Consider the following 22,624-nt stretch of genomic DNA (forward strand, 5'->3'; position numbering starts at 1 on the left):
ATCGTATTTTCAAGCTTAGATATCTTAGCTCCAAAAGCGTAGAGTGTTTGAGTCCCAGGGGAGGGCAGGTGTTTTAGCACGTAAGGTATAAGAAATCAGTGAGTTTCAAAAGTAACTATCTTATAAACCTTTTATTATATTTATTTAATTTCAGTGTATTTTATTTATGTATCTTGTGAACCAATAAAGAATGCATTAAGTAAGTCAGAAAAGCCCTATGCTACAAGCTCTAGCCAGCACTTCTTCCTTTATTATCTTGGCAGCTTTATTTTCTTATTTTTATTTTTTTTTGCGGTACGCGGGCCTCTCGCTGCTGTGGCCTCTCCCGTTGCGGAGCACAGGCTCCGGACGCGCAGGCTCAGCGGCCGTGGCTCACGGGCCCAGCCGCTCCGTGGCAGGTGGGATCTTCCCGGACCGGGGCACGAACCCGTGTCCCCTGCATCGGCAGGCGGACTCTCAACCACTGCGCCACCAGGGAAGCCCGGCAGCTTTATTTTTTAAAGGATCATCATTTTAAAAACTTTTCAAAACCGTTGATTGGGTGCTGTTGGCTAAATGACCCTCTCCCCTCATTAAGACCATTAAGGACGCTTCTTACGGTTAATTGTCTTCTCCTCACTTTCACTTTCCTGGAATAATTGGTGCTTTCCTGCCCAGTGGCTGCCTCTCAAAACAGGAAGGCAAGTTTGACTTCATAAAACCAGCAGCTAACATTTGTACAGTGCTTGCCGTTTACAAAGAAAGCGCTGTCCACTCCGTTGTCTCGGCCTCAGAACTGGGGTCGCGGTCTGAGGGCTCGAGCCCCAGACAAGCAGGCTGCGGCCCTGCGAGAGCTGTGGGTGGCCGTGCTGACGGCGGGACGGCCTCACCTGGGTCCGCTTCGCTTTGCACCAGAGCCTCCGCTGCAGGGGCTGCACCCTGTCTTCCCTGGCGTCCCGCTCAGCTTTTAGCACAGGCCTTAAGTTGGCCTTCCGCAAACGTGGCCTGCACAGAAGCGCGAGCGAGTGGAAGATGAGTGAGGATGTCAGTGTTACCTCCGTGAATCAAAAATGTCTGTCTAACCCAGTGTCCAAAGACAGCCTTTCCAGGACGTCTGTGAATCCCTTAAAACCTTGGGCAAAACATGCCATGTGCAGGCTCACGTGTGTGTGCTTTCCAGGGAGGAAGGCGTCCACCTCAGTTTTCATCAGCTCCTCGGTGGGGTTCATGACCCCGATCAAGTTAATAATCACTGCCTTCAAAAGTTAAACAGCCCCACATCTTAAGCTTGTATTTGGCCTTCTTAACAGAAGATAGAAATCGTTTAGAAAGTTAGGCTTAAACTCTGTTACCTGAAGGGTATCAGCATTTCAGGTCTGAGCTAATCAAATTTGGTTTGTTAGAGCTTAAAACGAATGAGCTTGACACTTGGGTTTCAGTCTTGCAATTCCTAAATCACAGCTCAGTCCTGGGGCTGCGGATTTCACCGAGCCCCACCAGGCATCTTGAGAAGGCCCATGATGGGCGAAAAACCGCAGGGAATTAGCGTGTCCTTTGGTCCATCGCTGTGTTCCCTGTGCTGTTTGTTCCTACTTCAGTCTGAATACAGCTCCTCCTTCACAGGTTAAAATATTTTGTGTCCTCCAGCTTGGAGAGAGTTTCTCAACCCAACTTTTACATCCAGGAGTGTTATTTTCTCACAAGTGACACCCCCATCTGTTGCCACACCGGCTGCTTCCTCTCTGCCTCTGTAACTGTTGTGTGTGTCCTGTTAGCATCTGTCGTGAAGTCATTGGGGGCAGGTTACAAAGAATCACAGCGTCAAAACAGAGGACTCCCCTAGGACGTACTCACACCAGTCCATAAGCTAATGTAAAGTATAATGTTCTAGCAAATAACTTTTATCACTGAGTACTTTGCCGTAACATGTAGTAGAATCAGACAAAGTAAGCCACTGTCCCTCATCCAGGGCTTATCCTTGTACACCTCTCATCTTTCACAATAAAGTCAAGTAATGTCAGAAGGAGTGCGAAGTGAAAAATGTCTAAAAGTGCACAAAAATGTTTAAAAGTGCACAGCATAACTTTTAGTCTGCAAAATGTCAACAGATGAATAATAGTTTATAATAAAGTGCCAATTTTCACAAATTATGACTATTTGAAAGAAACAAAAGTGTTTTTAAGTCAAAGCGAATACCTTACGTTATGGTATAGTAGCTAATGAGAATCATTTTTTCATCAAAGAATTAGCAAACATTGCCCTTCCTTGGCTGACGTAGAAGGGCCCCAAAATAAGCAGCCAGGTTTGAATATTTTAATACTTTTTGGTCACATATTATTGACGGGATACATTGATGCATGGATACTTTTTTACGAGCTGTCCTTCCAATTAAATTTTTTAGAAGCAAATGATGAAGTGTCATCCTTGCACTTTTTGCACATAGGTCATTAATTATACTGTCATTCTAAATATTTACAATGTGTTCTTTCAAATATTTGTAGATATAATAGAAAGCACGTCTCTGATATTATATGCCTTACTAAATTGACACTAGATATTCCCATGTTTACACACTTACATATGGTTAATGACTCATGTTACCTATTAAAGTTTCCTGTTTCCTGATTTAAAAGATATTGAAAGGTTGAAGTACTGAAATGTTTATTTTTGACCTCGGGATCTTACTGCTTCATAGAGTCACACATAAATAGGCTGAATACTCATTTTAACGCCCCCAAACCCACTTTTTAGCTTCATTGTGAAACGAAGGTTCCATCGGCCGAGGTCACGCTGGACACTTGGCGTGGCCGGCGTGGTGGCCGGTGACCTCTGCCCCAGGGAGGAGTGTGGAACGTAAACACCGGTTTCTACAGCAGCTTAGAGCCGGGATTAACTTGGATCATGTCGTCTTCTGCTTTTAATGAAATTCCGTCCCTTGTATTTTCATGTTTGGAAGAGAGTCCAAGTTATCTCATGCTAATTTAGTCCGGCCGTGCCCTCGGGGGTGTCACAGGCTTCCCTGACCTCTCCGAGAGGGACGAGGGGCATGAAGCATTCCTGAGAAACCGGAGTGCGGCAGCCCCCAGAGAGTTTGCAGCGAAACTTGCTCCAGACTCGCCGCCAGATGCTCGAGTCCCCTTTCAGCACTTGCCTGACATCTCTGTCAGCCTGTCTGGCTGCACGGGAAGGCCAGTCCGGGGGCCGGGGGAGGCCCAGGACAGGACTGTCCGTCTTTGTCGTTTGCCGTCTGAAGTACGTGCACGAAGGCGGGAAGATCCTGGGGAGGCAGGGCCCGATTTTGCTTGTCTATTTTTTTCTTTCCTAGCCGCCAATTTAAACTAGATGAATTGGTATTCCTAGTCCCCAAATAATGAATTCCCTGATTTTCGGTGACCGAAATTGAAGGGTGGTAGGTGGTGGGTTTTTTATAGGACCTCTGCGACTAATTACTTTGTAATGATATTAGCTATCGTGCAAAGGATGTTTTCTCTTGTGCATTTAATGAAATTTGGAGCAAGGGGGTGTTGGAAAATATCTTTCTGGTTTTAAAATTATATCCTCTTTGTGGTTTACATTTCCTATATGAAGGATTTCAGAAGAAGTGGGAAAGAGGAGTATTCTATAGTGTAAACAAACCGAGAAGCCACATTTCCTGTCTCATCCCTTGTTTTCCTGTGAAGTGAGTGAAGTTCAGCGTGCCTGGTAGCGGCCACGTGAGGAGAGTCTGAAGGTCCTGCTCGACCCGACACCCGAGGGGGACCCTCAAGAACAGATCCTCCTACTGGGGTCCTTACCACCTGCATCAGAGCTGGGCCACGGCTATGCTTTGTTTAGTCCAGGCAATATTTAAAATTTTCTTTTCTTTTTTAGTTAACAGTTAAAATTTGAGAGGTTTTGTTTTGTTTTTTTTAAACAAAACTCTCAGCTTTCAGCATTTCAGATGTATGACTTCTCTGATATAACCAGAAGACCCGGCGAGGCTCCTTCCACATCCCCGTACGGGGACCGTGTTCTGCCCGCAAGTGCTCACAGACCCTTCTGCAAGGGAATGTCCTCTGCAGGCCACCAGGGGTGAACCCAGCCAGGGCCCCTGAAGGCACTGGAGTTGTGAAGCTGTCTTGGACTCTTTCTCCAGTGCTGTGTTAAAAAAGAGAAATCACTTTTCAAAGTAAAGTACCTTGCTCACCGGAAAGTCCTTCCTGCTTTTTGTGTAAGAGCAGATACTTAAATATTACACTCATTTCTTCATTGACCTACATTGTGATTCTCAGGGCCCTTTGTCTCCTACATGGCAACCTGGAGAGGCGGCTGGCCTGGAAGATGGACGTGGGCCCCAGCACCAGGCCCGCCTCTCGCCATCTGGAATGTCTCGATGGAGCCCAGTTTCCTTACCTCCAAAACCTGAAACAAATTTCCCAACTCTCGAAAGTTCTGTGATCTTTGCCACTTTTCCGTTTCCAATGATTCAAGACATCGTAGCTTAGGTTTCCTACCTTAACCTAGTGTCTCTGTCAAACAGAATTAATCATGGAATCAAGCATGTTGCTGCCCTCAGAGGGGCTGTGTGTCACAGACCTTCAGGTTCTGTGTAGAGGTTCCCTTTGTAAAGACAAGGGTCCTTCAGATAATCACCCCGCCTCCATCTCCATCACCTTCATAAAGCGTGGCGAGTCTGTGGGCCGGTCTGACCGCTGTGACGGAGGACGTGTGCGCTGGACGTCCGGAGAGAGGAGACCCCGGGGGCATCTCGGAGGACCCCTTGACATTCAGGCTGGAAGCTGGGAAGGGAGGAGGGTCCCACATTGAGCCTGGGACGTGCCTGCGCGAGCCCCTTGCGTCCTGGCAGTGTCCTAGGCCGGCGTGTGCCTGGGGGGTGCAGTCACGGGTGCTGGAGAGGCTGGTACGGGGGGTGTCTTCAGGCAGCCGCTTACCAAGCCTCAGCTCCTGCCGTCTCATGCAGATGGGGTGGACCGGGTAGAAACCGGCCCCCAGGGTCAGGAAATCTGCCTTCTGTTCCTTGTTGTGCAGCCGCGACCTTTGGAAGGTCATTCCCCAGCCCTTCTCAGTTTCTCCATCCGTAAAATAAGACGGTGAAATTAATGTGCTTTATAAGAAACGTTAGGGAAATCCTTCTGATTATTTCCATGAGAACTATGGTCGATGAACATTTCTTGGGCCCCCACCTTGACCCCCTCTCTGGCACACTGTCCAGGGCCCTCGTCTCTGGTTGGAGGGGTTTCTCAGAGCCCTGCCTTCCTGATGCCTGTCCATGGGTTTTGTTCCCACCCTGGTGACACCTCCGCCCCCCAGGAGGAGAGGTGGTGGAGACGGGAGCTCCTTACGCCAAAATAAACAGTAAAGTTTGGAGACACGTAGACCAAAATAATTAGGACAATGCTGTTGAATGAAAGATGGCATTGGACTTCTTGTTGTACTTAAGTTGGAATCCAGTCCCCAAAAGCACACTCTGCAGTTAACTGGTTTGTTTTAAAAGGTTTGTTTGTTTGTTTGTTTCAAGATTTCATTAGTTGAAATCTTCCGATCACGTCTCAGTTCAGGCTCTATTTATGGGCTTTTCTACTTCCTTGAGAAATGTTGGAAAAACATCTGTTTTTCTATCAGCAACTGTTGACTATTTGGGAACAGTATAACACCAAGGACAATAACGAATGAAGCTAACTATCTAGAAGAAATGAGTTCAAGCTCCCCTGAGATATCTACCTGTACAGCACAGATTTATTTTCCTGAAATAGCAGAAACCCACATGTAAGACAAATATATAAATTACCAGGATTTTTAAAAATGTTTTATTTTATTTATTTTGGGCTGCGTTGGGTCTTCATAGCACATGGCCTTTCTCTAGTTGCAGTGAGAGGGGGCTACTCTTCGTTTCGGTGCACGGGCTTCTCATTGCGGTGCCTTCTCTTGTTGCGGAGCACGGGCTCTAGAGCGCAGGCTCAGTAGTTGTGGCACACAGGCTCAGTAGTTGTGGCTCGCGGGCTCTAGAGTGCAGGCTCAGTAGTTGTGGCGCCCGGGCTTAGTTGCTCTGCGGCATGTGGGATCTTCCTGGACCAGGGCTCGAACCCGTGTCCCCTGCATCGGCAGGCGGATTCTTAACTACTCTGCCACCAGGGAGATCCCTACCAGGATTTTTATACTCTTTCAAAACTTGCATATAACCGACCTGCTTTGGGCAAGGAATCAGAAATTCTTAAGGATGGAAATGTTGAAATTGCAGATTTCCATTCTAAAACACATTTTTTTTAAAGAATTAGTGCTCTGAAAAATGCTGTGTTTTCGTGTTAAGAGCGATAACAGGCTGTGTAGTTTATCACGTTGTATCTTGGTGATCGTGATGGATCTCTGCTCTCTTCAGCACTAGCCAGGCATTTTCTCCAGTAATATTATCCCTTGTAATAGCAGTAACGTTTTGTAGATCACAAAGCGCTTTCAAGAGATGCGCTAATAGGATCCCTAAACCCTGTGACGTGCGAGAAAACCAAGCGTGAAGTAAGTGACTTGCCTGGCGTGATAGGCCCAGAGTCTTAGGGCTTCTGTCCGCGTTCTTTTCACTACGTAACCTTGAGACTGTCCTTGATGGCCCATTTTCCTACAAAACACTTCGCTTGGGAAGACGCATCACTGTGCGAGGCCTTGTGGTCCTGCTGTCGGGGGCGCTGGGTGTGTGGGCCTCACACCACAGGCGCAGCTTATGGAGTTGCCCCACCTTGTAAAAAGGTGGCAGCTGATCACAGAAAGCTTCCTCGCCTGCCAGCGCCCAGTACTGCTGGGAACAAGGTCGGTGTTTTCACTCTTTTTCCTGTGCTCCTTCGTCCTCAGCCTCCACTTCTAGCAGCAGGACGAGTTGGCATCAGCTGGGTGCTGTCCCTGCTCCCCCTGGACCCTCCGGACGGGCCGCCAAGAGGGGCGTCTCTGCTAAAGCAGGTCAGGGGCCCAGCAGGTGACGCGGTTTCCCCAACTGGAGGACACTGCTCGCTCTTAGAGGCAAGCGCCCCAAACCCATCCCTTTTCTCAGAGGTCCTAACCTAACACGGAGTCAGAGACAAAGGTGACTCGTGGGACTGAGATGCTCGTTCTGGTCGCCTGGTAGGTGGCCCTGCGCCATCCCGGCTGTGATGCCAGGCTGTTCCCAGCCCAAAGCTTCCATGAGAGGCGTGAGCTTGCTTCTCTTTCCGCCCTTTGTGTCCTGGAGTCAGGCATGCAGAGGCACAGGCGCCGGGGGTAGGGGCAGTGGGGCAGCTGCCCTCGGAGCCCCCCAACCCCGGGCTCATCACCCGCCCACCAGTCCTGTGGGGCTACCCGTGGGGAGAGGCACGGGATTTCTCTCCCTGTCTGGGGAGAGCTGACTTCCTTGGAGACTTAGTTCACTGATGCTTCAGTCCACTCGTGTGATCCTTTCACTGGACCCTGAACTGAATTTGTTCTTCATTTTTCTTATGAGGCTTCGCTCTGGCTGACAGTGGAGGGCCGGGTGGGAAGGGCTCCTTATCCGCTGTCTGGTCTGGGGTCGGCCCGGTGGCTTTGGTCCAGCAGCACCTCCCTGTGTGTCCCCTTTATCTGTCCCTCTGTGATTTTAGAAGGAATTTCATAGAAATGGGAACTGGAGATTCGGTGTGGATTGAGCAGAAAGTGTAATCGTCACACTGGCTTATTTGCAAGAGCAGTAAAAGGACACTAAATATTCTGCCTGCGCACATGTTCCCGCCTGAAAATTACTAGCCTCTTAATTTATGATTTTTGGAGCAAATGTTCTTAAATCAACAACATTGATTTAAAAACAAAATTATCAGCATTACCTAGTGTCTCACAGAAAAGAAAAAAGTCTAGCAGATCACTTCACATTTAGCTTTGAGATGTTACCAGCCGTCAGCTTTCTAAGCACCCTTTACCCTTGGTAAGTCCAGTGCAGTGAAAACGCTGGCACGTACATGAACGTCCAGCAGACTCAGTTCATCCCGAAGACCCGGCACGTTGCACGCCTTCCCGGGAAGGTTCACATCCATCACGGAGTAACATCTGTCTTCCGTAAACACCACCCCAAGCGCCCTCCTTCTCGGAAAGTTGGGCCGAGGGAACCAGCGCAGATCCCCTCCCTGCCAAGCCTTGCGTCACGAGCCTTCGAGATCAATAAGAACATTGTGGTGGTTGTTTCAGAGCTGATGTAGTTACTTGTCTGCAAGCCGACACTTGACTCAAAAGGCTGGTCTGGTTTCTGTGGTGCAAGTGTGGCCTTCGCTGGGCCTGTCCTGGCACCGAGCTCTGGGACTGCTCTGCCCGGGCAGCAGCTGGGCCCATCCCTCAGTTTCATAGTGAGTAACCCATCAGCCGGACCAGCGCCTCTGTGAGAGGACACGGTGTCTTTTCCGTCAGAACCACCGTGGCCCGTTAGTTAGTAGGAAGGAGGGAAAGAACAGAATGGAAAACCCATCAGATGCCTGGCTGTGGGCTCTTCAACTCTGGAGAGACAGAAAATGTGGTGGCCCTGATTTTCTTAATAACTGGGGTAAACGCAGAAGGTTGTAGGCCATTGAGCATCTAAGGATGAGATGATGCAGAAAATGCATGACTTAGAAAAAGTTTCTCCGTTCATAGTTGAAATGCACAGTGTTTCTTGGCTTTTCTGTAATCGGTTGATATGGTTTGTATATTAATTCATGTCAGGCTCTTAGAATTTCCTCTTGGAGTTTCTGTCTTCCTCCTTGAAAACTTTCTGTTTCATTTTCAGGGAAATGGAATCCTTTGGGTCTTACTGTTGAAATATAGTTTTGTTGTGTCCGATATTACTTTTAATTTCACAATTGCGGGGTAAATAAACCATTGTGCAGTTGGAAAAAAAAAAATTGGCAGAAAGGCAGAATATGTTAAAGACTCTTGCTTTTCATCGCAGGGAGATTTCCCAACTGGAGCGGCTCTGTTTTATTCTGCCTCTGGCTAACATCTAAAGATCAGTCATAGAGCTCCATGCAAATACTTTCATGTATTAGAAGAACAATATTTTGACACTCATTGACACAGCAAAGAAATACAACCCTAAAGTAGTGTTCAGGAGGACAGTGAAGACATTGTTCATTCATGTGAGATGCATGTGAAAATGTTGTGTTGTGTTAACAGAAAAGATGCCCCTCAGCCCTTGACCGTCAGCATTTGCCGGGAGAACCGCTTCTGGTTTTCCACAGGATTAGACAGCATTTTATTCTTAATCACGGGACTTGAGCAGAGTCATTGGTACGGTCAGACTACAGAAAATTTTAGTCACCAAAAAATAAAGGTTTATTCTCCAGAGTCTAGCAATTTGAGTTAAGCTTCTCTCGGGTTTTTGTTTGGTTGTTATTTTCTTTTTTGGGGTGGGGGGGGGCACTTTAGAATATTTAAAGACTTGTTATTTTAACTATTTTGAAAATATTAATTCAATTTATCAAAGGCCTGATTTTCTAAATTTCATCTAAAGTTATAAAGACTCAAAAAAAATCTGTCACTATCTATGTGTTTTTAAAATAACCAAACTTTTAGGAGCTCTCTTGTTTTTTTTTTAATTTGAAGAACATAAAGGAGATTTTGGTTGAATTTTCAGCAGTGTGGAGGGGATGTAGTCTGTAAATTACTGGGTTTTTTATATGTAGTGGCATTTCTCTCCTCCCGTGTCACTAGGCTCAAATATTACTGCTACAAGAAATGTTTTCTTAAATAGAACTAGCTTCCCTTCCCATCTCTCGCAATCAAGGACACTACTGAGTCAGCATCTAGGAAATAATTATGATAACAGAAACATTACAGTCATGGGCAAGACCAGGTTGAAAAGAGCAACTTAACCTCCCAGAAGATCAAAGCTTACATAGTGTTTCTGTTGGGGTGTTCTTGTATTTAGCAACCAGAAATTAAAGGCAGAATGATTAAATCTAAATCTATTCAAGCGTAGTTTTAAGAGTATGGAGGGTAGACTGACTTTTAAATTGAAATCCTGATTTCTGTGAATCAGGATGCTGTGGTGAAACACATTTGAAATGAGTTTCAGTGAATGCGTTGAATGGGCACCAGCTCCCCGGTGACAGGGATGCGGCGTGTGCTGGGCTGAGATCCTCGGGGATGCTGGACGGGCAGGTGCCGCGCTCGTGGGTCTAGGAGCAGACGGATGAGGGTTCTCAGAGCCCTCCCGCCGCGAGGTGTGCCCGCCGCCTCCCCGCTCCTGCCAGCGGCCAGCGGTCACCCCTTGGTCCCGGTGGCTTGGGGACGTGGCGTTCCTCCCTCCTCCCTGAGGATTCTGGGGCCCGGGTGCTGCCTTACCCCTTGGACCTGCCTTCTCGGCGCTGATGCATGGCTGCCCCCCGCCCCATGCAGGGACTGGTCCCCAGCTGTCTTCCTCCGAGCTCGTGGCACAGGGAGCAGAAACCAGCTCGAAGAAATTCAGGTGGAAAAGGAGTCATCCCAGGGGGCGTTGGGGCACGTCCCAGGCCGGGGCAGTGGAGTCGCTTGCCGTGCTCCGGGCGCCTGCCCCTCGCTCCCCCCATGCCTGGGGTCCCGCCCTCCCTACTTCTCGCCCAGCAGGTGTCCTGCCCTGGTCTCTGAGGTGCTCCTTCTGCCTCAGGCCTCCCCCCGGCCTCAGCAGGGCGCTGACCCCCACTCCGGAGTCAGGCATCTCCGGTGCCCAGTGCCATCCTGCACATTCAGTCTCTGGGCCTCTGATCACAGGCTTTTTTGAGACCCCGATTGGCCCAGAATATGTCTGTGTCCACCCTTGATATGGGACTGGGAGTGGGGGAGGCATTGGGACGGGCCCCTGGCTGAGCGTAGCTCTGGCCTCACGCCTCCAGCTCAAGCCGGGGGGCGGGGGGTGGGGGAGGCCTGCTTGGGATGGAGGTTGTCCGGAGCTTCCAGGCCTGATGTCTCCTGGAGGCTCGCTGGAGTTCATGTCTCAGAAGTTCCTCCTTAAGTCAAATGCTGGGCTGTTAGAGCCTTTTTCCTGCGTAAAGGGTGGATGTCCCTAAGCCAGGCTCTGCATCCCCCGTGTCTGCCCCCACCTGGCATCCTCCCAGTGCCTGGCACTTCGCGGGCTTCCGTAAATACTTGCTGACCGACAGGTCAGGTCCCCGGGCTGGTCCGCACGACCATTTAGAATAGCAGAATTTCCACAGGAAAATGCATGGGAGTGTAATGCAGTGAAAAGAAAACGAAACAGGGGATTGAGGCTCTCGTCCCACCTCCGGCCAAACTAGCTGTGTGACTTCAGCCAGATCACATAACCTCTCTGGTTTCAGCTGCTTCCCCGCCTTTTTATGAGTTGAATTGAAAGACAGCATCTCTGAGGTCCTTTCCAACTATGAAAGTCTGTGGCTGTGAACAGAATGGGGATTAAATTCACTCCACCTTTTCACTCTGCGTGCCATGTATGGACGCAGGACTTTGGTCCTGGAGGTGAACTAGGTTCTCCCAGGTGCCAGGAACCCTCTCCAGCTGCGTAACCACCGTCATCATCATCATGATGAATAATAGTCCGTGAGCACTTACTCTGTTCCAGGCACTGTTCATATATTAGCTAATTTAATCCTAAAACGACCCTACGAGGTTGGTGCCATTATTCTCATTTTCCTGAGGCCCTGGAAGATTAAGGAACTTTCCAGAAGTCACCCAGTGACTCCTGGAGCCGAGGTTTAACCTGGGTCTGACTCCAGGTCTGAGGACCACAGCACGCACTGGTTCTCGGTGTGGTCCCCAGACCAGCAGCATCAGCTTTGCCCTGGAACCTGCTAGACGTGCAGATTTTCAGGCCTCACCCAGGCCTACTGAGTCGGCCTCGCTGGGGCTGGAGGAGGCCCGCGATCTGTGTGTTAACCTCCCAGGAGGCTCTGATGCACAGACTCCAGCACCCCAGCCTGCTCCCTGAGCACTGGCTGTCATCGTGCCCGTAAGTGTCTCTCTGGGTCTTTGCTCCCCACTGTTCCCACTGGGAGGCAGGGGTGTGGTGTCACTGCCCATTGGTACACGAATGAGACAGGCATTCAAAAGTCAGACGGTCATAAACTGGGAGCTAGTTAGCCCACTTCTCAAGGTCTGTCTTCTAGTTGGCATCACCGATGTAGTCACTGCAGGAAAAGTCAGGTGGTGGAGACGAGGAAGGAGGGAGGGGGAGAGGATGATCCGCCAGCTGTGTCCCGGGGTGAGCAGGCCGCCTCCACGAAGCCCTGCAGGTTGAGCGGCGGCGTGAGGGCAGCACACACACGAGAGGGGGGCCCTTCTCCCTCTGCGGGGCGGCTCCGTGGCCCGGCTGCCCCATGAGTGCCTGCCAGCCTCCTGTGTTCGTGGGCACACAAGGGGTGCCCAGGTGAGCTGAGATGTGCCCGCGAACACAGAACGTGCACGGGGCTTCCAAGGCTCAGTGCATAGGAAAACAGCGTAAAATACCTTGATAATATTCTCTATTGAAACGACAATGTACTGCATACATTGGCTTATAAAGCATTAAAATTAGCTCTGCCTTTTCCTTTTCCTTTTTTAATGTGGCTAATAGAAAATGTTAAGTTATATATGTGGCTTGCATTGCATTTCTGTGGGGCAGCACCGTTTTAGGGAACCTTAGCTTGTAAAATCCCGTCTGCGTTTCCCTTCATGCACATAATGTGATGTGTTTATCAGGGTTAGTTACCGGTAACGATGGCTGTCAGTACCGGAACCCAGAGGTCCGTGGCGAGGCTCGGGCCTGTCACTCAAGGGAGCCCAGGACCAGCCCAGAAGCTGGGCCCCTCGGGTCAGAGACAGACGAGAGGCAGAACTGGGTGCTCAGGACGGCTTTGAGGGGAAGGTCACAGTGAAGTCACAGCTGCTTCCCAAGGGTGAGTTGAGGCAGCCCTGGGCCGGGAGCCACGAGCCGGGAGTGGCGGACAGGTGGCCGGCCGTGGGCGTGGAGTCACTTCCTGCTGTGCCGCTGAGCCAGGAACGAAGTCTGGGTGGCTCGCCGGGCGTGTGAGTGGGAGCAGGTATTGGAAGCACCTGGAAGGGGTGGGCGGCTGGGCTCCAGGAAACAGCACTTCTGGGAAGTGCGTTGTGACAGTCACGGTGTCGGGGCCCGTATGCCAGGTGTGAGTCCTTGAGCCAGTGTCAACCTGACCGTCACCGCACGGCGCAAGGTAGGCAGAGCTGTGCAGGGACGCTACAGCAGAGGCAACAATGCTTATGTCAAAGGCAAACATAAGGATTGCATTGCTGTATTGAAACAGCTGAAATTACGGTCATCACAGGACTGCCCGCCCATCCTAAATGCCCTGTCACAGTGTGACTTTACTGCTTTTCTCATGGCGGGGGTGGGGGTGGGGGGCGTTCCCCTTTGTCTGGATCTGGGCTGTGCCTGCCACAGTAGTCCATGGAGGGGCACGGCGGGGCCTCCCGAGGCTTTAGGAGGCCTTGCAGATTCTGTTTTCTAAGGAAGCTGGGCCAGACTGGGTGAGAGGCTGCGGGGACAGGACACGAGGAGGAGGGCTGGGGGGCGGTCCAGCACGGAGGACCCAGGCCTGTGCGGGAGGCCATCTCGGCCAGCAGCCCAGGAAGCAGGGAGGAGCCGTGCTCCCGGATTCTGAACTCAGGGTCCTGAGCAGTAGAAAGGCTTAAGCCAGAGCTTCGGGCTGGCGGATTAAGCAGCATCCTCTGTCTGTACGCGCGTTTTCTCTTACGGTTCTTTCCTACGTTGTTTACGGGGTCACGTAACCTTGGGTACATACCGTGCTTCGTGTGCTCACTCAGAGCGTGTTGCGCTGGGCATACGTGTCTGGCTGTAGAATTCGCTCAAATTAATTTCCAGTCCTAAAAGTCCCACAAAATGACATTCCATAGGGCTGGGCAGTGTCTTTATCGATGCCCACCCTTTCCTGCAGGACGACAGGAGGGACCCCGGTTTCACTGTCGGGGCCTGGCCTCCTGGCTGAGGGGCAGTGCAGACTGATCGGGGTTGGGCTACTTGGGGCCCACACTCACCAGATTAGTGCCGGGAAGTGAGGGCAGCCGTGTCCCGGGGCAGAGAGTGTCCTGATTTTGGAGAGAGGGTTTTGGGAGGACTTTAAAGTGGAGCTGCAGGCCCGCCCTGCACTTTCCTTCTCCTCACACCGTTCCACAGCAAGTATGCAGCCTTGTTCAAACAGGAAGAGTAATGGAAAAGCTGAGTGGGCCTGGGGAGAGGGCTGCAAGGGGGGACAAGGACCAAAACGAGACAGACCAACAGCACATACGGGCCATAAGGAGTAGCAGCAAAGGCAAACACCACGGATTCAAAGAAGCTTACAGGCAGCGCGGTTTGGTTCCATTTGCCAGAAGCCGAGGTGGGCAGACGAGAGCCCGTGGGCCAGTCGCAGGTTGTGTAAATAGCACGGCCGCACCCACCTCTTCCTGTGTTGTCTGTGGTCGCTTTGTGCTCCAGCGGCAGAGCTGAGTGGCTGTGTTACAGCGTGTGGCTCGAAAGCCTAAAGCGTTTACTCTCTGGCCCTTTCAGAAAACGTTTGCAGAGCCCGGACTTAAAGGAAGGAAATGAAGGAGTTAAGCTAGAAGTAGTCAGTAAAGACACGGACAAGAGAGAGAAAATCATTCCAGAGGTTGAAGGCACATTAGCAAGAGAACTTTAAATAAGTGTTATTAGAAACAGTCAGGTGAACAAGCAGGAGGAAATCACATAAAATAATATGGAAGAGAACAAGGATAAATATGATGGGGCAGCAAGTAACAGACCTGAACACAGAAGAAAAGAGATACAACACATGCATAATTGGTGTGCCTGGAAAAGAAAAGGAGTGCATGGAAGCATGGAAGAGATAAAATGTACTCAGAGATCAATAAATAACTACATGACCTGACCCTGCATACAGAGAGAGCAGATGGTGCTCCAGAAAACTGGGTCAGAGTGATTCCCAGAGGACTAGAGCTTTCAGGCTGTGTGTTGTCACCCCCAGCCTCGGACTTCGTAGCTTGGTGGACCTGGCTGGAACAAAAGGGCAGGGCAGTGCAAGTGTTGGTCTGGCCTCTTTCAGTGCATTGGTATCAATGTTGAATGATACGTTAATAGCAAGAGCTAGATAGCCTTCTAAATTTGTTTTATTATTTTTGGTGTTTTTAGAAATGTATCATCTAATGATTTTTTCCTGTCCAGTAACTTCGTACTTTTAAAATGTCTAAAAGACCCTTAATCAAAGGAATCCACAAACAACAGTATTTTCACCCGTGAAGGAATTAATAGACTGAGGTTTGGATTTTATGCTAGATGATTTTCTCGATACAGTGGTGTTTGTTAGTCATTTAGTGCCTGTTTCCCAACTATGTCAGAGCAAGGGGTACTCCCCCCGGGCTCACCCGCCCGAACTGTCTGCATCCCACAAAGCATAAGACCCAGCCTAGCCCAGGACTCCTTGAAGTCCTGATTCAAGCTGAAAACACCAGGCTTCATGATGAAAACAGCTACTGAACAGAGCTGAAAGGAAATGGACGTGAACGGTTCCACACTTAGAATCCTTTATGGGGAATTTTCATCTCCATTTGTTCAAACGACTCTGATTTTTATTAGAATTATTTCATAGAATTTCTCCCCTATTTTTATACATATGTTTATATATATGTATATATATTTATGTGCGTGTATGCGTTTAGGTTATTTTTATGACGTAGCCCGTAAAGCACAAAAGCACAGGACTGAAAAGGCAACAGTCAAATGAACATAGTTAAACATAACCTTGATTAACAAATCTCGTTATTCATGGATGACAGCTCAGTTAATAAGTGTCCGTGGCTTGGATACTGAGCCGGAGGTTAATGGCAAGGTGGAAGCAATTGTCGAATCCAGGTTCTCAAGACAAACACACATCACAGCCCGAAAGGCACGCGTGGAATCAAGGCTAGCTGGTCGGCTGTGGTGATGCCCTTTGGCTGTTCTCCACCACTGGTCCAGCTGGGAGCCACTGCAAGCTCCTGGATCCAGGAAAGAGGAGGCCCCTCCACCGTGACTTCCACGTTCGTGACCTGTACGGCCGAAGAGCAGGTGTGGGAGAGGAGTATTTTTTTTTTTTTGGCTGGGGTGGGGGTGGGAATTTTTAAATGAAAGTTTTATTTTGACTTCTCTAAATTAGGTTTGTAAAACAGATAGATTCACTGTGTAGTTACAAGAGAGCACATATCCAGATGGAGCGGATACTTATAACCACCTAGACTGGGCCTTCAAGCGTCAGTGACGTGGAGTCGGGTTCCCCCTGGACTTTATGTGCCTTAAAAGCAAGATGAATATGGGACATGGTTGGAGAGCTGCGCTGTTCATTTACCATCAAGAGACATTTTGATGCTGAAGAATCCCAAGCCTTGGTACATTCCTCCCTGTGGGATGGATTAAAAAATAAAAAGCAGGCGATGTTTTCGTTTGCACTGGTGATCAGGGCAGGGCAGAGGTAAATAAGTGTGTGAGGAGGTGGGGAAGTCAGTCGTATCCTTATGGGGCCCCTCATTCCGGGAGGGACGGGCCCAGAGTGCAGACGCCTGAAACCTGTCACCTCAGGAGCGTTTCTGCACCGGAAGCCGGAGCTGGGTAGGGACTTGAGCGCGGGGTGGCCGGCCGAGTCGTGGGTCACATGGCCCGCATGTGAACAGGAAGGTGAGGAGAGGTGAACCTTCGCCTCGGCCGTGCCATCCATCAGGGAAGAAATGGACCAGATCAGCGTGTGCAGCTGCATGAGGACGAGCAGGCCTGGGCGCTTCCCACACAGGGGCCTTTGTGCTGGACACGACTGGGCATCGCGATGGGCCGCGCGGCCCCGGCTCGGTGGCAAATTACTAACCCACGATCGCCGCAGAGCACGGACTCGTTCATCTGATCTGGAGTGTCACCGGCCTTCATTTACCAGTCAGAGATGATTCATTATGCGCAGTGGAAATTCAAACAAAGCCTTTCCCTCTGCGTTTTAAAACCAGTAAACTATTCAGTAATAACAAATAAATCTGGAGCTGTACATCCTTTCCCGCCCATTCCCAGGCTGGAGTCTGGGACAGGATGAACTTTAAAGGAAATGCCTAGAAATTGGTAGGTCAAAGGCCGCGGATGGTCGGCTGGAAAAGAAAAGGGCAGATTCTTGGCACTCAGCTGTGGTGAAAGTGAGGGCCTCCTGTGTGCCCAGATTCCCGGTGGGGACGGAACGAGCACCAGGGAGCTGGTGCCGGTGTCTCAAGTAATCCACCCTCGGCCAGTCATCATATTTTCTCCTTTTATTTTTAGCAGCCCTTGCTTTCTTTCACATGATTAAAAATATGATTTTTTCAAAACCATTCCAGCCCAACATGGTGTTTAAAAGAAATAAAATAAGCTGAGCAGTCCTGAAAGGCCTACTTGAAATGTTATTTTTAGAATGGAAAGTCAAGTAAAACACCCTTAAGTACATACACTAATCCCTCAGAAAAACGTTCAGATAGAAATTCTAGCCAGAAGCATAATTTAATTTTTCCTAAAAACTTTGGAAGCATTTTGAAGAAAGCCAAAACGTGTGTCTGTGTGTGTGTGTGTGTGTGTGTGTGTGTGCACGCGTGTGTGTGCACACAGCACGTGAGAGGATCAGCTTAGTTGGGGAGGTGCCCAAAGGGCAGCTCGGGCCAGTATAGCCAGTGTGCTATGCCATCGTCCCAGGGAACCTGGAGAGACACAGGCCGTGCCAGGGCCCAGGCTGGAGGAGGAGGGTATTCCAGGCTGGGTGGACACCTGCAAGACGCGGACACCAAGAGGGGCCTCTCGCCTCTGCTGGTGCCCACGACCAGGGCACCTTCGAGGAGCTGAACAGCCAAGGGCGCTGGCCCAGGGTCTGACCCTCGGGGCCGCACGCACCATCCCGATGAAGAGGACAGCTTGCATTCTGCGCCTTTTTAGAACTGATCAAGCTTTATTATTAATATAATTCATGGAAAATTTTTAAAGTGTTATAAATAAGTTCATCAACTATAATCTCTTAATGCAAAACAAAACTGCGGATCTTTCATGAATGTGAACAAACCCCTCTCCTGCCAGGACGACTCCGTCTGATGCTTCTCAGCATGTCCCTGACCTGCGTCTGCTTCCAGCGTCCCACCCGGGGGCCGCCTCTGCAAGGCGTGTGAAATTGCCGAAAGCCTTGTCTTCTGTAGGACAAAAATACAATTTAAAACAATCTGGAAATAGACCGAAATATTCACAAGAAAAAACTTCGAGTACAGGAGAAACGTGCGCGTTTCTAGTTTTTAGAAGGCTGCCGTAAATTGAAATGAATAAAGAAGAATTAAACTTTACTTAAACTAAATCAGCAAAAACTTTGCTGATTGTGTTTTCTAAAAGAAAATAAGCTGCTCCACTGATCTCAGAAACCTATTTTTCAGCTTATCCAACAGCAGCTAGGGAGACACCAACCAATAGTTTTCTATAGATGTTACAACAAGAGTTCAATGCACATAATATTGGGGACTCTGTGTTCTAATGAGGTGACTGTTGCTTTCACCTATTTTATTTGGAAAAGTGGGTGTGAGTGATGAAAAAAATTTTTATTGAAGTATAGTTGATTTATAATGTGTTTTAGATGTACAGCAAAGTGATTCAGTTATACATATATATGTGTATATACATATGTACATTCTTTTTCAGATTCCTTTTCATTATAGGTTATTACATTGAGTTGTTTTTTTGTTTTTGTCTTAGATTTTTTTCCTAAAGAGACTGCTGCCAGATATCAGCTATACTTAATTTTGTAAAATCTTCATCTTCTGTCTGTGTAAACAGAATCTTTAAAATCAGTGTACGGCTCCAAGCTATAGGAACTCTAGGCCTGGCTGCTACGGTGAGAGCCATCTAAGCTGAGTTTGGGGGCCCTGTTTTGGGTCTTTCACCTGCAGCTAGACTTCTGGCTCTCCTTGAAAAAGCCTGTCTGCGAGATGCACCCACCGAGCCCCTGACCTTCAAACACAGCTACTGAAACCTTAACTCTGCGCAGACGTCTTCACTGCCAGATAACTTGTTAAAAGTGCTGTTCGTTATATGATTGTTTTTCCATTAAGGATTGTTGGATATTTTGCTTTACCGTGTCACCGCAGTGGTAAATTTCCAACTTTACTGTTAAGAAATTTGGTCCTACTTTGGAGGATAAACACCTGTCCTTAAATGATGTTGTCTTGCCTTCCTTCCATGATTCTTAAATATCCTTTGAAAAGTTTATTCGGTGCAGACGCTCTTCAGCATCTCATACCTGTGAACTGTAGTCCAAGGTCCTGCTGCAGACAGAGGTGCTGCAACAGCTGCCCGGCCTGTGCACCTGGGCTGTACCCAGAGGTCCCCAGATGATTCTGTCTCACGTTAGAGTTTGAGAACCACGACTGCCGTGGTTAGGATAGTGGACTAGATTCGTCGTCACCGTCTGGCTACACAGGTTAAAGCATCTAAACAAGGAGGCCGTTAGCCCTTGGTTGCCAGGGTCACCGCACCAGAATCCGAGGAAGTGAAACTTCACCAGTAGCTCACCCGGCTTCCCAGATAATCAAATAATTGCTTTGCTCTGTTTCGCTTCACTTCTCCTCTGTAAAAGCCTTGCCCCCCTGCCCCTGCGTGGGGAGCCTCCTGAACACCTTTGGAATCAACGTGCACTCAGATGAACTCCTGAGAGTTGTTGCGTGCCTCGGTTTACCTGTTAGCACTGGCCCTGTCCGGTGATGTGCGTCGGTGACATGATACTTCCCGAGGGGCCGCTGGGTCCAGCTTTCACGTGGCTCTGCCTCTCTTTCTAGGCCATGTGGCTGATGCTGCAGAATGATGAACCCGAGGACTTTGTCATAGCCACGGGGGAGGTCCACAGCGTCCGGGAATTCGTAGAGAAGTCGTTTCTGCACATCGGAAAAACCATCGTGTGAGTATGACTGATGGACGTTTGTCAGACGTGTGCTCGCTGTTCTGCCTGCATTTTGTCTTTTTCCCTCTTTGCTCTTGTAAAGCATGAAGCGGGGACTCTGTCCCAGTTATAGTGAGAGTCAAATGTTTGTCACCATCTAAACTCAGTTTTTTAAAAATTTCTTTTCTCTTAATTTTTAACTATGTTTTTAAGGTTCTTACCTTTTTAACTTTAAATTTTGTATCATGGTTTATACTCAGTTTACTAGGATTTTACTGTTGCTCATTACAGATCAACGTGATAACATAAAAGTTACACAAACTTTTTTCAGTACTTTCACTTTATATTTGAAGTTTTTGAAACCATAGAAACTTACAGAAAAGTTTCAAATGCATGACCAGCATAATTCTTTTCTCTGAACCATTGAGCGTAGGCCCGTGCCCCTGACTTCTGTGAGTGTTTCCTATAAACAGAGACATTGTCGAACACGAATGCAGTGCAGCCATCAAGGTCAGGAGGTGGCACTGCTGAGCGAGTGCCGTCTCACCTGCAGACCTCGCCTGAGCCTTGCAGCTGGGTCAGTGCTCCACTTTATACCAAGTGATCCACACACTACAGCTACTTGGTGCATTACACACATTTTGAAGTCAGATTTTTATTGGAATATTTGAAGGATTTGGGGGAAATCCTTCACTACAGATGGAAGCTTCTTTTTTGGTGATTGTATTATTGAGATAAAATATACATAACATAAAATTTACCATTTTAATAATGTTCAGGCATACAGTTCAGTGGCGTTAAGTATATTCACAGTGTTGGACAACCATCACCACCATCCGTCCACAGAACTCTTTCTTCTCCCCAAACTGAAACTCTGTTCCCATTAAACCCTAACTCCCCTCCCCCTCCCCCAGCCCCTGGCAGCCACCATTCTACTCTCTGTCTCTGAGTTTGACGACTCCAGGGACCTCATATCAATGGAATCACACAGTATCTGTCCCTCTGTGACTGGCTTATTTCGCTGAGCCTGATGTCCTCAGGTTCCATCCTGTGTCAGCATTTCACTCCTTTTTAAGGCTGAGTAATATTCCACTGTGTGGATGGACCACGTGTTGCTTCTCCATCATCTGTTAACACCTGGGTGGCCCCCACCTTTTGGCTGTTGTCAGTGGTGCTGCTGTGAACACGTGTATACAAATATCTGTTTCAGTCCCTCCCTGCTTCCAGTTCTTTGGTTTATAAACTTAGGAGTGGAATTTCTGGGTCATGTGGTAATTCTGTGTTTAACTTTTTGAAGATCTTTCAGACGTTTTTCCGAGATTCACTTTTAAAATATAAGAAAGGACTTCCATTTCTAGCTATGATGGAATAACAGAAATCAGATTAAACCTTCTATCTTGAAAAACTAGGAAACTATATGAAATATGTAAAACACCGTTTGGGCGACGGGCAGTGCAGGACCCCGGGTTTCCTGGAGACATGGTCTCCACCAGGGAGCGTGGAAGAGGAACTTCAACAGAGAACAACCGTTTGCTGAGAGCCGAGGAGGTGGAGGTCAGAATTCAGAGAGTCTGAGGCACCTGGATGTTGTGGAGCCGTGTGATGAGGGGCCTGTGGCGTGGTGACCTGCAAAGAAAAAGAGTTCCCAAAACGTGCATAAGGATCCCACTGAGTCCTTACTGAATATTAAGAGGACATTCCACAAGCTTGGATGAGGAACTGCCTGGGAGGTGGAATTGAAGGTTTCTTAGAGCGTTCCCAGGCTTGGGAGGCACCTGAGCTTCAGCTATAATGGAGAGACCTCGTTCTCACTCAGTGACCATCCTCACTCAGGGGATGAAGTAAGATTCCAGAAGAGCTATGCCCCAGTGATGGGACTGATTCCCAGAGTAAAGGCTGCTCTAGACCCAGGCTAACAAAGCTTAAACACAAACTTCAAAGGGATCAGACTGGATACAAATAACTTAGCCTTCGACCATTGCAAAGCCCAGTGTTCTTCAGAGGAATACAGTGAAATCTAGACTCAAAAGCATAACGTTTCTTTTTCTTTTGATTTTTATTGGCGTATGACTAACACAATTACAATGTTGTGTTAGTGTCTGCCGTGCAGCAAAGTGAGTCAGCCACACGTGTCCACACGTGTCCATGCGTGTCCACACGTGTCCATACGTGTCCATACATGTCCATACGTGTCCACACGTGTCCATACGTGTCCATACGTGTCCATGCGTGTCCACACGTGTCCACACGTGTCCACACGTGTCCATGTGTGTCCATGTGTGTCCATACGTGTCCATGCGTGTCCACGCGTGTCCATGCGTGTCCATACGTGTCCACACGTGTCCATACGTGTCCATACGTGTCCACACGTGTCCACGCGTGTCCATACGTGTCCACACGTGTCCACGCGTGTCCATACGTGTCCATACGTGTCCACACGTGTCCACACGTGTCCACGCGTGTCCATAGGTGTCCACACGTGTCCACGCGTGTCCACGCGTGTCCATGCGTGTCCATACGTGTCCACACGTGTCCACACGTGTCCATACGTGTCCACACGTGTCCATACGTGTCCACACGTGTCCACACGTGTCCACGCGTGTCCACGCGTGTCCATGCGTGTCCATGCGTGTCCACACGTGTCCATACGTGTCCACACGTGTCCATACGTGTCCATGCGTGTCCACGCGTGTCCATGCGTGTCCATACGTGTCCACACGTGTCCACACGTGTCCACAGGTGTCCACACGTGTCCACGCGTGTCCATGCGTGTCCATGCG

General features: G+C 48.9%; 1 protein-coding gene across 1 annotated transcript in view; it reads left to right on the forward strand.

Moving 5' to 3' along the window:
- The window catches only part of GMDS (GDP-mannose 4,6-dehydratase), a 478,661-nt gene that overhangs the window by 365,306 nt on the left and 90,731 nt on the right, over nt 1-22,624 (forward strand). Inside the window, exon 8 of the mRNA XM_065885295.1 lies at nt 19,744-19,862. Within this exon, the coding sequence (XP_065741367.1) occupies nt 19,744-19,862 (119 nt within the window). The remainder of the gene's footprint in view (nt 1-19,743; nt 19,863-22,624) is intronic.

This window comes from Phocoena phocoena, chromosome 10 (assembly GCF_963924675.1).
Source record: "Phocoena phocoena chromosome 10, mPhoPho1.1, whole genome shotgun sequence".
NCBI lineage: Eukaryota > Metazoa > Chordata > Mammalia > Artiodactyla > Phocoenidae > Phocoena > Phocoena phocoena.